The 12,457-nt window shown below is 34.6% G+C and overlaps 1 protein-coding gene across 10 annotated transcripts in view; it reads right to left on the reverse strand.

Moving 5' to 3' along the window:
- Nucleotides 1-12,457, reverse strand: part of PPP3CB (protein phosphatase 3 catalytic subunit beta) — a 55,851-nt gene that overhangs the window by 29,163 nt on the left and 14,231 nt on the right. For all 10 annotated transcript variants that reach the window (XR_004358199.1, XR_004358198.1, XM_032694269.1 and 7 more), the window contains exons 4-10: nt 10,092-10,203; nt 9,066-9,211; nt 4,058-4,197; nt 3,882-3,959; nt 3,688-3,782; nt 2,016-2,141; nt 142-219 (exon numbers count right to left, since the gene is read on the reverse strand). Coding sequence is in view for 8 of the 10 variants with exons in the window: in XM_032694269.1 (XP_032550160.1) it covers nt 142-219; nt 2,016-2,141; nt 3,688-3,782; nt 3,882-3,959; nt 4,058-4,197; nt 9,066-9,211; nt 10,092-10,203 (775 nt within the window). In the remaining 2 variants the exon portion in view is untranslated. The remainder of the gene's footprint in view (nt 1-141; nt 220-2,015; nt 2,142-3,687; nt 3,783-3,881; nt 3,960-4,057; nt 4,198-9,065; nt 9,212-10,091; nt 10,204-12,457) is intronic.

Genomic DNA, 12,457 nt, shown 5'->3' on the forward strand with positions numbered 1-12,457 from the left:
CCCAAAGCATCATTATCTAAAGAAAAATTTGAAGGCAATTTTCTTCAAACTCCAGGCAATATTACACCAGTCTAAGTTAACTATTGTTCACAAGGTATTACCATTAAGAAGATTTATATATCTTAAAGTAATAATCCCTACCGTCAAATTGATCTTCTCCCTCTGTCATCAGTTCATCATCAGAGCAAATGCTCAAAACATTCACCAACATTTCTGTTACTGTATAGGAAAAAATAAACTTTAATTCATTCCATGTAGAATTTAAAACATTTCCATGCACACAAAGATACAGCAAGTCACCAGCAGCTCTAGTGAATGAACTCCCCTCATCATAGCCCTTGCTCAGTAACGTGGTTTCAAGAACAGTGTTTGTCTTGATGTGCGCTGTCACAGAATTTAAAAAGCTCAGAAAAATAAGCAGCTAAAAATTACACAAGCTAATAATCAAAGAACACAGCAGAGCTTCCTCTCCTGTCTCACAAAGAGTTCTTCTTGTAAAATAGTAGTTTTACATTAGGATAAGTGTTTGAACTAGTTTTTATGCAAACATTAGTTAAATTTGAAAAACGTTTACTGCTCCAATTCAGGCTTGAATGGAGAAAACTATTCCATTCTTGGCACCTGCAGGCATGTAGCTGAAGCACTCGAGCAGGAAAATTTTAGAATATAAATGTGGTGCAAACTACATCTCTTTTTAAACTCCCCTTAAAAATATCAACCTAGTGGATATAAGCTTTTTGAGACAAGTTTGTGTATTTTCTTTCTCCAGGAATCCTCCTTATGCTGCCACTCAATCTTTCCCACACATATCAGACCCTTTCTTAAAACATTCAAACATTTCCTCACCACAGAGTGTTCAGAAATCTATCCAGAAGTACAGCTGGGTTGTTAAAAACCCTGTAAATTGCTGCCTACATTTATTCATTACTAATTCATATTAACTCATACAATTCATTACTAATTCCTACAATCCCTGTATTATCTGCTATGGTGATATCCTTAATTCTTGGGAAAGAGTTACTCCCTACAGTAATGAAAAGAACAAAAAAAGCCTAACCAAATTATGATGATTTTGATCTGTTCCATGCAGACCAGACAATACTGACACTGAATCCTTCATCATAAATGGACATGTGTATTAGTCCAAGGGCAAGGCAAACTACAGGACATGACTCCAGCAGTCTGAAGCAGAGAGCAGGTCGATGAGACACTCAAGTACTGTTAAATAAGTTGCTAGATGTCATTACCAGCACCACAACAAAAGCAAAATACACAGTATATCCTTTCGCTGTTGAAAATATTATCTACTGCATTATCGAGCAAGACAGATATAAACAAAATCTCCTTTCAAATGTCAGGTCCCTTCAGTTAAATATTAAAAAATTGTTGAGTGGGTTAACCACAGTACAAAGTGTCCAAATTATTTGCATTAAACTGCTTACTAAACACAACAGAAAGCTAGAATTCTATGTTTACACGACTGTAAATATATAACTACAAGAATACTTTTCAAAGAAATTTAAAGAGCTCTCCGGATCTCTTTTTATAAAAAGAACAGTTCCTTCATGGAAGGATTTTAAACAGACCCAAATAGCCTCTAACCTCATTGCTTTTCAAGTGAGGACTACTTGGGGCCCCAGTGTCCTAGATTCAGTTATCAACTCTAGAGGGAAAAAAAAAAAAAAAGGAGGATCTGTGCTAAATTATCTTTTTTACAAGAAAAAATTATAACTGAAAAAGTTATCCTTAATGAAGGTCAATCTGTTATATCTGTATAGGAAAGTTAAAATATGCAGATATGCACCCTCAATGGAAATCATAACTTCTGTTAGCACCTTTGCTATATTAGATGTAGTTCTAACTACCTTGACTGAAACAGGTGAAGAAAATGACACAATAATAATGCAATTAATCTCTCTTTGGTAAATATATTAAAAAAAAAAAAATTAAAATCTTCCCAACATCAATCTGGGAGAAATAGGAAAGATACTAGTAAATGTGTAACATCTGCTTACCTTTTTCTCCAACAAATGGCAAAGACCATGTGAAAACATCCATAAAATTTGGTAGCCAGTAAGGATGAGGAGAACAATTGAACTGACGAATATTCATCACATTGTTTTCATATTTTAATACAGCAGCTAAAATAAAATTCAGACATTTTGAAAAGAATGTTTAAAACTTGTGAGTACCACAAATGTAAAGTCACAGTCTTGTTTTAGCTCTATTTATGTCATAGACTAAATAATCGCAGATATACTCCATTCTCTTTCTTTCAAGTATTTACAGGACAGATTTCTAATGGAAAGCTTTGCATTTTTACTGCACATGTTGCAGTTTAAGGCACTCTTACATGTCAATATAGTTCTGTACTATCCTACTATAGGTCTATAATGAACAAAGATTTTTAAAGGTATTGAAAAGGTATAACTCCAGCAACTTCAACAAAACTCTAACTCAGAACACCAGTATATCCAGTATATGCAGATTCAGGTTTTATTCTTCATATGTGTCTTCCCACATTGTAAGTCTGGAGTAAAACCACAGACATCTAGAAGATGAGGGAGAAGGGGAAGCACAAAGAAATTACGACAGAAAACCAGAAGCATTCTAAAGCTAAATAAACACTGGTTGCATTTTTCCATACTTTCACTTGCATTACACTGGGAATGATGTGAAAAAGGATTCTATGAACACAGTATCCATAGAGATAGTGAAAAAACCTAAATAGCCATTTGAAGCTATTTTTACTTCCCCTTTATTTTGCAATCAGTGCAAGTAACAACAGCTCATCTTTTCCTGTATACAGTTGTTCACCCTACAGAAATGGTATGAGCTGGGGGGTGGTTCTTTGTGGGTGGAAGAAAATACAATGTATTTAAGAAAAAAAAAGGTCTTGGTTTCAAAGGAATGCTATTTTAATATTTGGAGATCATTCATTCATCACATACTTGAAATGCCTTACTTTAATATCATACTTTAATTTCAGCAGGTTTTATTTTTAATTTCTGTTCCTGAATTTTTTTCTCATCTATGAATAATATTAGTTCACAGCTAAGCTCTTCTCTGTAATTCTGATGTTCTCCACACTATTAAACGTGCTTCTCCTGTTCAACTTTATCTTAGTAGAAGATGGACAAAAATGAATTCCTTGTTTTATACCTCCTTAATAATATTTCCAGTGGTAATCAGTATTTTGATCCCTACTTGTTCTTTCTTGATTTCCCATACAGGACCATTATGAGAATTATCATCGCAATTAAGACTCTCAGGTGCCACAACACACAACACAAACCACCTTATGCACAGGCTTCTGATCAATGCTTCCTCCCTTCCTTGCTTAGTTCACCAACTAAAGACAACTAGAGGAATGAAAACTCATAGCACTGGAAAACTTTGCCTGACTGGAAAACACCAGATGATACATTCATAAGAACTAAATAGCAAAATAGTGGATAATAACTAAATAGCAACAACTTTCACAAAGGAAATATTGGCCCCAACTTGTGCTTCAAGGTACTCTTACAAGAGATTGTCATTTATGGTACGTGCTCTTCTTCATAGTATAACTTGCATTAATACATTTTTTTGTCCTTTAATTTCTTACCTGGTTAAAAGTTGTTGATATAAGACTATCTAGTTAGACAATTTTATTATTAAAAACGCTTATTAATAACAAGTTCTTACCTTTATTATTGTAGACATCCAGGTAATTAGGTGCTGAAAAAATTGTTATTAATGATGGGAACCCTGTAGTTTGACTTTTCCTGTACATTCTATAACTGCAAAACCAAACAGATTATTTTACATCTTACAGCAAATAAGCAATTAATTTTTATTTTACACTGTGAATAATTCCTTGAAAGACACAGAGTACTTACCCTGCATCTTGTGCTTCATGTGCTCTAATGATTGACAACAAATTATTATTTTGCAAAAATTCACAAACTGCTGGATAGCTGTGAAATGAAAACAATTATGAGTAAAAGAAATTCTCTTAAAATAAACAGCAAGAATCAGTACTAAAACACCCAATGAGATCATAGCATACTCTCACCTATAAAAGTATGAGCATCCTCTGACTGTATTGTGACTGAAATGCTCTTGTGAGTTTTCATTTCCAAAATCTTCTGACGGATCTGACCACAATAAGTCACACATTGGTCCAAATGCTGGAGGCTCTTTGAATCTATCTAACTGTTTAACAAAAGGCAACAGCACAAAGACTCTTTCAATATTAAATTAGTAAGTTTTACACATTTGTTAAACTACATATCCATCAATACCAAGCAGTTTTAGAATAAATCCCAACCATATCAAAGAGAAGTAGTTTCTGTATATTTTTTTCTCTCCTCCTCATGAAATAAGGCAGAGGCATGCCAAAAGAACCAAACCTGTTAAGAGCAATAAGATTTATTAGTTGTAAAAAGAAGGGAGATAAATTCCAGACTGATGGATATGTGTAATACAGGTCAAGTTACAGACAAGGAACAAAATGGTCCTTTTTCATGCACATGCCACATCTACCAATCTGGAGACACTACCAGGAATTAGCAAAGAGAAACAGTACAGAAAACAGGAATTATGAAAGAAAAGCATGAATAATTAGCACCGACTAGAAGAGACTAAATATATATTACCAAAAGAAATTAAAAAAAAACACCAAAAGAAAAACAAACCACCCTGGCACACCCATCTCCATAATGGACTGTTTAACAATGCAATGAGGATGTGACTAAGCTCAGCTGTCTTAGATTTCTTTCATACAAGCTTTATTTTTCAGCTCTAGCCCTGATGTAATGGGCCATAAGCATTTTGGGAGATGTCTGTGTTTTCTCTTGCTGTTTCTTTACTGATTTCCACTTGAAATACCTGTTTTAGCAGCCTGCAACTTTCCTAGTAACCACAGTGAAAAGGGGCAGAAGTAAGGAGGACAGCGCATTTGTTAAGGTAAAAGGAAAATACCCTGCTTAAGTAAGTAACAGGCAATCAATCTCTCATGTCCCAGAAATGAAATCAGATATCCCAGATTCAATGTAAAGTTGATTTGATCTTTATGTAGCTGGAGTTTGTTCACAAGATGATTTTATCCAAGAAATGTAGGAACGGTTCTTTGATGGACAGTGCATTTATCTCACTTCACTTCCCATACCAAAGAAGATGACTTTGATGGTACTAGAGAACACTTAACTCTTCATGACAGGTTCGAAGGAAGGTTTGGTGAGCACCTGGTGAATTTGAGTCTAACGGTCCATAGGAATCCATTCAAATATGGAACCAGCAGTAGTGCCAAGCTCTCTCATGCCCTGGAAAATCAGAGCTCCCGAGGCTGCCACCTGTAACATAAGTGGAGAGGTCCAGATCTTTACAAATTCCTGCCAGATAATGGTAAGGCAGGTATTAACTGAAGTTGTTGTCGGAATTTATTCAATATTAAAAATCCTGTGGTTTAACATTTCCCACACTGGATGATAAACCCGGTATGGAGTATTTCTTCCAGATTGAAGAAGTCAGTCCATCAACTTCTGCAAGTACCTGAATTTCTGTAGATTAAACCATCAAGTTTCTAAACCTCCAGCAATAAATTTGGGTCCAGAAGCTAAGAGAAGCATTCATACAAGGAAGTTTCAACTGTTTGCCGATTGATGTTTCCTGCAATACAGAAGGCTGAAAGTCTAGAAAACATTTCTAAGATTTTTTCTTTAGTTAGTCTTCAAGGACTTTTCCTTATGACTTTGGCCAAATACATAGAGACATTATAAATAATAAGCTTTGGCTGCAATTAACGTGTCTCTCTCCCAAACTACTTTCTCATAGCTTTGAAACAATAATGCAGCCATTTCTTGAAGTAAGGTCAGTGTGTAAAAAATAAATATACTTACATACACACCAAATCAGTGTCTCCCTTCACTAGAGAGTCTACCATGCTTCTCAAGACATCTCAAAATTTAAGGAAATGTCACTGCAAGCTACTCAACCCAGATTGCACATATCAAATCAGAATAATCAACTTAAGGGTTTTTTTAATATTGGCACAGCAAGAAAGTTAACAGGTACAGCAAATTGAAACAATTTTACTTTTGAGGCAAAAGACCTTCACAGAAGTTTCACATACAGACATCAGTTTTAATTAATCTGTCCTAATTTTCCTGTGAATTATCACATCGTAAAGCCTGAAGAACAATGTGAAGGCCAGTGAAGTGTGGCTGTCATCTGATGTATTACTAAACAAAAGGAGATTTCAGCAGACCACAGAAAGGAAGCAAGGTATTATAAAGACAGATTCCCAGTAGCACCCCCATATATTTCAAGGCAATTTGCTGACCGAGTCTCAGTATCACCACGAGCTAAACAAAAGAATGACTGTCTGTTGTAAATGAGGAAGAAAATTCTTTGTCTCTCTTCTTCAGCATCACCATAATCTTATCTGGACACTTCTCTCTTTGTAAAATACTAAACTTGAAAATCAAAATCCTGGAATTTTGTTTCTTGGCAGTGTAAATGAAATCAATGGAACAGCATCTGTAAGGTGATGGACGTGTCTGAAAGAGACACTATTTACCAAAACAATCAGAATATTTGTGTAAGGGACATTCAGAGAATAAAAATCAGATTACTGCAAGTTTCACAAACTTCCATTTTCCCCAAAATAAGAAGCACCTGCAGCAACCTTTCTGGTTAGGATTCACTGTCAGGGCTAGTATGATAGTTGTCCCATTCTGGAAGTAAGTTTATGACAGCAAAAATAATAATTTAATTTGTATGGTTTTATCATCATCCTGAAAGTCAGTAATACTGACAAAAGACTTCATCCAGAAGAAACTGCACCTGCACAGAATTTTTCTTTTTTTCTTAGGTGATTCCTATACTGTTTATAGAGCTGTGATTTCCCTTCTTATGCCAGGTGACTATGCCTACACACGCTTGCAGCAAAGTTCTCCTTAATAAGAACTTCTGCTAATAAACCAAAAAGCTTGTCTTGACTGTTTAAAGAAGTAATTTCACACACCACACTTGTACCAAAAGTATTTGATATTTTCCTAGATATAAAAAGAGCATTTCATGTCACCTATTTAAGTACATTTAGAACATCAGTGCATGCCAAGCTCTAATGCAGCTATTGAAGCTGCTGCCAGCCCATGAATAGTGCCTTTTCCAAGTTACCAGATGATTCTTTAAAAAACAAAAAAGGCCCAAGGAACAGTTCTAATAACACTGCCTTACATTTATAAACATGTTTTTTATCAGAACAAAATAAAATGCAGATTTTCATGTATATATATAAAAACATACAAGCTTATGTGTCACCCCAATGTAACCTTGAACGTTATAGAAGCACATATGAAAGTACAGGCCAGATGATTTGACACTTTGAAACAAGACCAGCTGCAAGACTGAGACTAACAGAAAAATGAATCACAATCCTGTCATGACAGCAGCTTTCCAAAATGCTTTTCCAGAATATATTTCCTTTACACTACTTTCCAAAAAGCCTTGACCATGCTTCCTTTCATCTGAAATGTGAGAACTGTTAAGGCATTGTCAGAATGGTACCATTTAGTTGCTTTGCTCTCTTACTTCTCTTTCTCTGCACAATGCACATGGATTTCTGTACACGTCAGTATTTGCTCCAACAATGCAATGTGCCTCAGTACATTTTCCCATTTACACCACTGATCTTGTAAATATGCTTCCTATCTGTTTCTACCATTTTATTCTCCTCTCACATCACTCTGCTTGGCAGTGTAGTATCTGTAAGTGAAATAAACTGACATTCCAGACTTTGAAATGGTCCCATCAGTACAAAAAAACCCAAGTGAACAAAATATGGTAAATTCAGAAATGAGATTCAACTGGATAGCCTATAACTCTGAGGAGAGGGAGAGGTAAAAAAGAAAAATGGAGCACAAGTAAAGGAGAAAATGCTAAGAAAACAAGAAATACAATACATGAAGATAAAAGGACAAAATGGGCCGTCAATATTTATATATTATAGAAACAAATTAGGAACATGCTTTTACCTTCTCTCTGACATTTACATTGTTTTTTATAATAGGCCTCCATGTACTTTCTTCCATATGTGGATAAACAACTTTTTTTCTTCCATCCTTACCTATAATCCCAAAGCTTTCTTATAACCATCTATTTATGTTTTAAGCTGAAATCAACTGCATTTCAGCTGTTACTAATCATAACAGGAATGGTTTTGATTTCCAAATGCAGCAGTCAAGATGTCAGCTAAGTTCATTAATATAAACCAAAAAGGGGTATGCAAAAAGGAAAGCAACTGAGTTTGAAAATTCCCATCTGATAAAATCTTCACCTGACATCAGCAGTCCATCCACATTATTAGCAACAGATATCTCATGTGATCACAATCCTCTTCTCTTTAAATTGCACATCACTGCTTAGTGTTTCCATTGTAAAAGTTTAAAAACTTGCTTTCATTTGTCTTACTGATAGAACATTTACCACAGTGAGAAGTACTCTACAACTGTTACTCAAATGCCTACCAAATTTGCCATTTTAAATAGAAATATGAATTTCTATTAAATACTGCCATGTCTCAGTCTTCAAAACTAAATCCACATGATTAGGACAATAAAAAAAAAATTCAAAGAAATTTGCGAATAACTGAAATATGACAGCTGATATAGCAAACAATTTTAAGACTACAATTAACTTCTACAACTTTTCTCCTGAAAGCCATGAAAACACCAGTTCTTATCTAGAAAGAAATACTAAGCATTATCTTGATTGGATACGAAGCTCTTTATACATAGTACCTGTCTCAGGAAACTATATGGCATTTTTGAGGGAGTTTTTTTATGTGTGTTTTGTAACAGTCCCAGCTGTCCCAATGAGGTCTACTAATGGGAAATGCACTAATAATCCATGAGTTTTTAATTATGATACTGCCTAGCCTACATTTCAGTTCCTGATTCACACTTCCACAAGAGACAAGAACAGAAAACAATATACTGACAACTTCAAAAAGATGATTTTGTATAGCATCATATAAATATCTCTATTTCTGCTTATTTCCAAATACACAAAATACTCACTCTCCTAATGTCATCTAGTGTATTAATTTCTGGTGAAAGTCCACCATGAACACAAAGAAACTGTTGATTTAAGAGAGCAGCAAGAGGGAGACAATCAAAAGCTTCCATACAAGCATCATAGACTCTTTCGGAGTACTTTATTTTACCTGTAGGGAAGAAAATAGAAATCATGAAAAAATCCATAATAGATGGATGAAGTCAACTAGTGGATCATAATTGTAAGAGCAAATATCAAAGTGAATGCTTAAAAAAACCTAAAGCAATGAGTATTTTTGGGTTTAAATGAACATTTCCAAACACTACAAAAGCAAGCACATTTCTTCTCTTCCAGAACAATACGCTTTTTTCATTTCTTCTTCTGTTATCTCAAGAGTGGAGAAACTATTTTTCTTTTAAAAAAACTCCCACTAAATAATTTTTTTATTATTTTTATACAATTACAGCATACGTCAGCGTAAAACACTACCGAGAAGTTTGCAAATTCTCATTTAGAGTGAGAAGGTAAGAACTAATTACAGATTACATCATTTTTATCTACATCAAAGAGGGTTTTACCAGGCCAAATGATCCATTTATCACTGGATCAATATTTACACAAGCCTTCAAATGGCGAGGCAGCTGACATCACCAAAAGAGTTATCTTACTAGTATAGCTGAAAATCAATTCCCCAAATGGAAAAATTACTTGGCAGTAGGGTTCTTCTGCCAGCTTCACGATGCTGCTCAGCAAGTTACTCTGCACTCCTGATTACAGCCAAGAGAGCAAAACAAACTTCCTCTCTTCAGGATTTTAAAATCAAGATTGATACATCAAAATTTATTCCATAGTGTATATTTACAGGCACCTGTCTTCTTGCACTCCAATGCCACACTAAACTGCAAGCACTTCTGTAGAAGTCAATGGGGCCTCCAAGTGTTTGCAAGACCTTAATTAAACTAAGAAACAAACATGTCTTAAGCACAGTGACAGACTGCAGATCAGCAGGTTGAAAGTAAGCTAATTTTACATTCTTAGACAGTACTTACATTCTTGCTTAAAGGTAAAATACTCTGTTAGGTGTCTGCATTCATGGTTGCCTCTCAAAAGAAATAATGTGCTTGGGTAGAGAATTTTCAGGACCCATAAGTACAGCACACACTGTTGAAAAAAAAAAAAAGAAATCCAGTAAAATACACTACTTTATGAGAAATTTAAAAATTATTACTGAGAAACACTGAGTAAGGATGGTAACAGCTTCAAAAGCAGGCAAAGTTTAATGTGTCATTTTAAAATACAGCACTACTGCCCCAAGTCCAGTTCTGGACACAAGTGCAGATTGCCTATTACTTTTCTTAATAATAGCCACATAGAATGCTGAAAAAATATGGACACTCAATAATAAAATAAAGTCAGCAGAATTAAACTGCAAGACACTTTCATCTAGACAAATACTGTATGTGTTTGTGCCTAAAATCCAATTTTATAATATGACTCTAAACGCTCGCATAAGAAGGAAAGCAAACATTTATTAATAGAGACTGAAGAAAAAAACCTGACAAAATCACTTACATTAAAGTTAGCTGTATCATTTGGAGATCATTCCTAAACTAAGAATGGACATACACTGGGAAAACTGGTTGCTTTCTCAGTGTATAAGCAGCAAACTCAAATAATTACAGTAAGTTTCCATATATCCTTACTGCAACATCAGCAGTGAACAGAGCTGAAGACAGAGCAACAGAACATGCATAATTATTTCAGTTTACAGTCTTGTTACCACCCAGCAGTCTTGAATGTCCAAAAGGTACTTCCTAAATTTCAAATCTAATACCTGTATTTTTAACTGAGCACAGAAATCTCAAAACCCCAGAAGTTCTGGACTCCACCGAAGTCACCTGCAAGTCATTATCAGTGTTGTTCTTAATCAATACGTGCACCCTGAAGCTATTGCTCTTCAAAGTTATTTTGCACAGAATAGCAGAGTATATGAACGAAGAAAGAAAACAAATCAGTGCTTTAAAAAACCACCACAAACACTGAGAAATACATCAAAGATTTTCATTGTGAAGTTTAGCTGAACTAATTACTGAATTTTTATCTTCTTAGTAAAAATAAGCGAAATAGTAATTTTGCTAATGATAACGCTCGCTTTCCAATGTTTCTGTAACTCTAAAATATCCTTGCAAAGTCCCCAGACTCTTTAAAAGTGTTTCCCAGCAGAAAGCATAATGAAAACAACTGCCTATCATCAAATGAATACATGAATCACTTTGGCAAATTCTACAGTTGTGAACTGTTTTAGTTAAGTCAGGTTGCATGAAAAATCCCTGGAAGCTGCCAAACTTGAAAACATTTAATAGGAAAGTGGTAAAATAGTGCCTTCCTTTCAGTGAATGGATACTAAATTGCTGAGATTTACATGTTCTTAAGTATGTTACCTATTAAGTACAAAACCAAATTATTTGTTTTACCTTTCCTGTACTGGTATATTTATTTTTGTTATCAAATACAGACAGACTAATGTTAACATTCTTTATGTCCTGTTACTTCCAGCACAGAAAAGAAGAATCTGCACACACTTTTGTGAAGGAGTCCAGCTTGATCCCTGCAGTTTGTTATAGACAGTCATGGTAGCATGTACTTATCTTTCCTATTTGAAGTGATAACATTTTTAAATTAGAATGCATTACTACTAAAATATCAATGCAATTAAATACGTTTCAGGACAGACAGATTAAGAATTTATTAATGAAAAATCAAATTTCACTGTTCCTACATTTTTTTAAAATGTCACCTTTTTGTGAAAAGTCAAGTATTTTATCAAAAGTATATTACCTTTCCAATCACTAAAAAAGATTTTAGAGTAACCATATATGAAAATTCATGGAGGTCAACTTAAAATTCCTAAATGTTAATTAAGAAAAAAACTTAAATAGGAAAAAAAATTTTAAAGTTAAAATGGGGAACGAAAGGCTGATTTTCATGTAGTACCTTTTTTATTTCTCAACAAGACCACAAAGCATAGTCCTGCCTTGATGCATCTGCAGCAGTTCTATTTCATTCAGACAGTCTGCATGTACTTCATAGGATCATACATAGGTTTAGGTTGGGAAAGACCTTTGAGATCACCAAGTCCAACAGCCACTCAGAATAGAAGAGAGTGAATTATCTCAGTGAAAGACGAGATTTTTAAGAACCCTAGAGTTGTTTTCAAGAATCTACTTAGCATATCTTTACATATTCTGCAAGTATATTTAACTTGACAAATACGTTGTTGCTCCTGGGGATGGTCCTGTGCTGGGCTAAGAGTTGGACTCGATGATCCTTGTGGGTCCCTTCCAACTCAGCATAGTCTGTGATTCTTTGATTATATTAAAAACTAAATTAAAATGAGAGGAAAAAAAGCAAGCCT

Source organism: Chiroxiphia lanceolata, chromosome 8 (genome assembly GCF_009829145.1).
Source record: "Chiroxiphia lanceolata isolate bChiLan1 chromosome 8, bChiLan1.pri, whole genome shotgun sequence".
Classification (NCBI taxonomy): domain Eukaryota; kingdom Metazoa; phylum Chordata; class Aves; order Passeriformes; family Pipridae; genus Chiroxiphia; species Chiroxiphia lanceolata.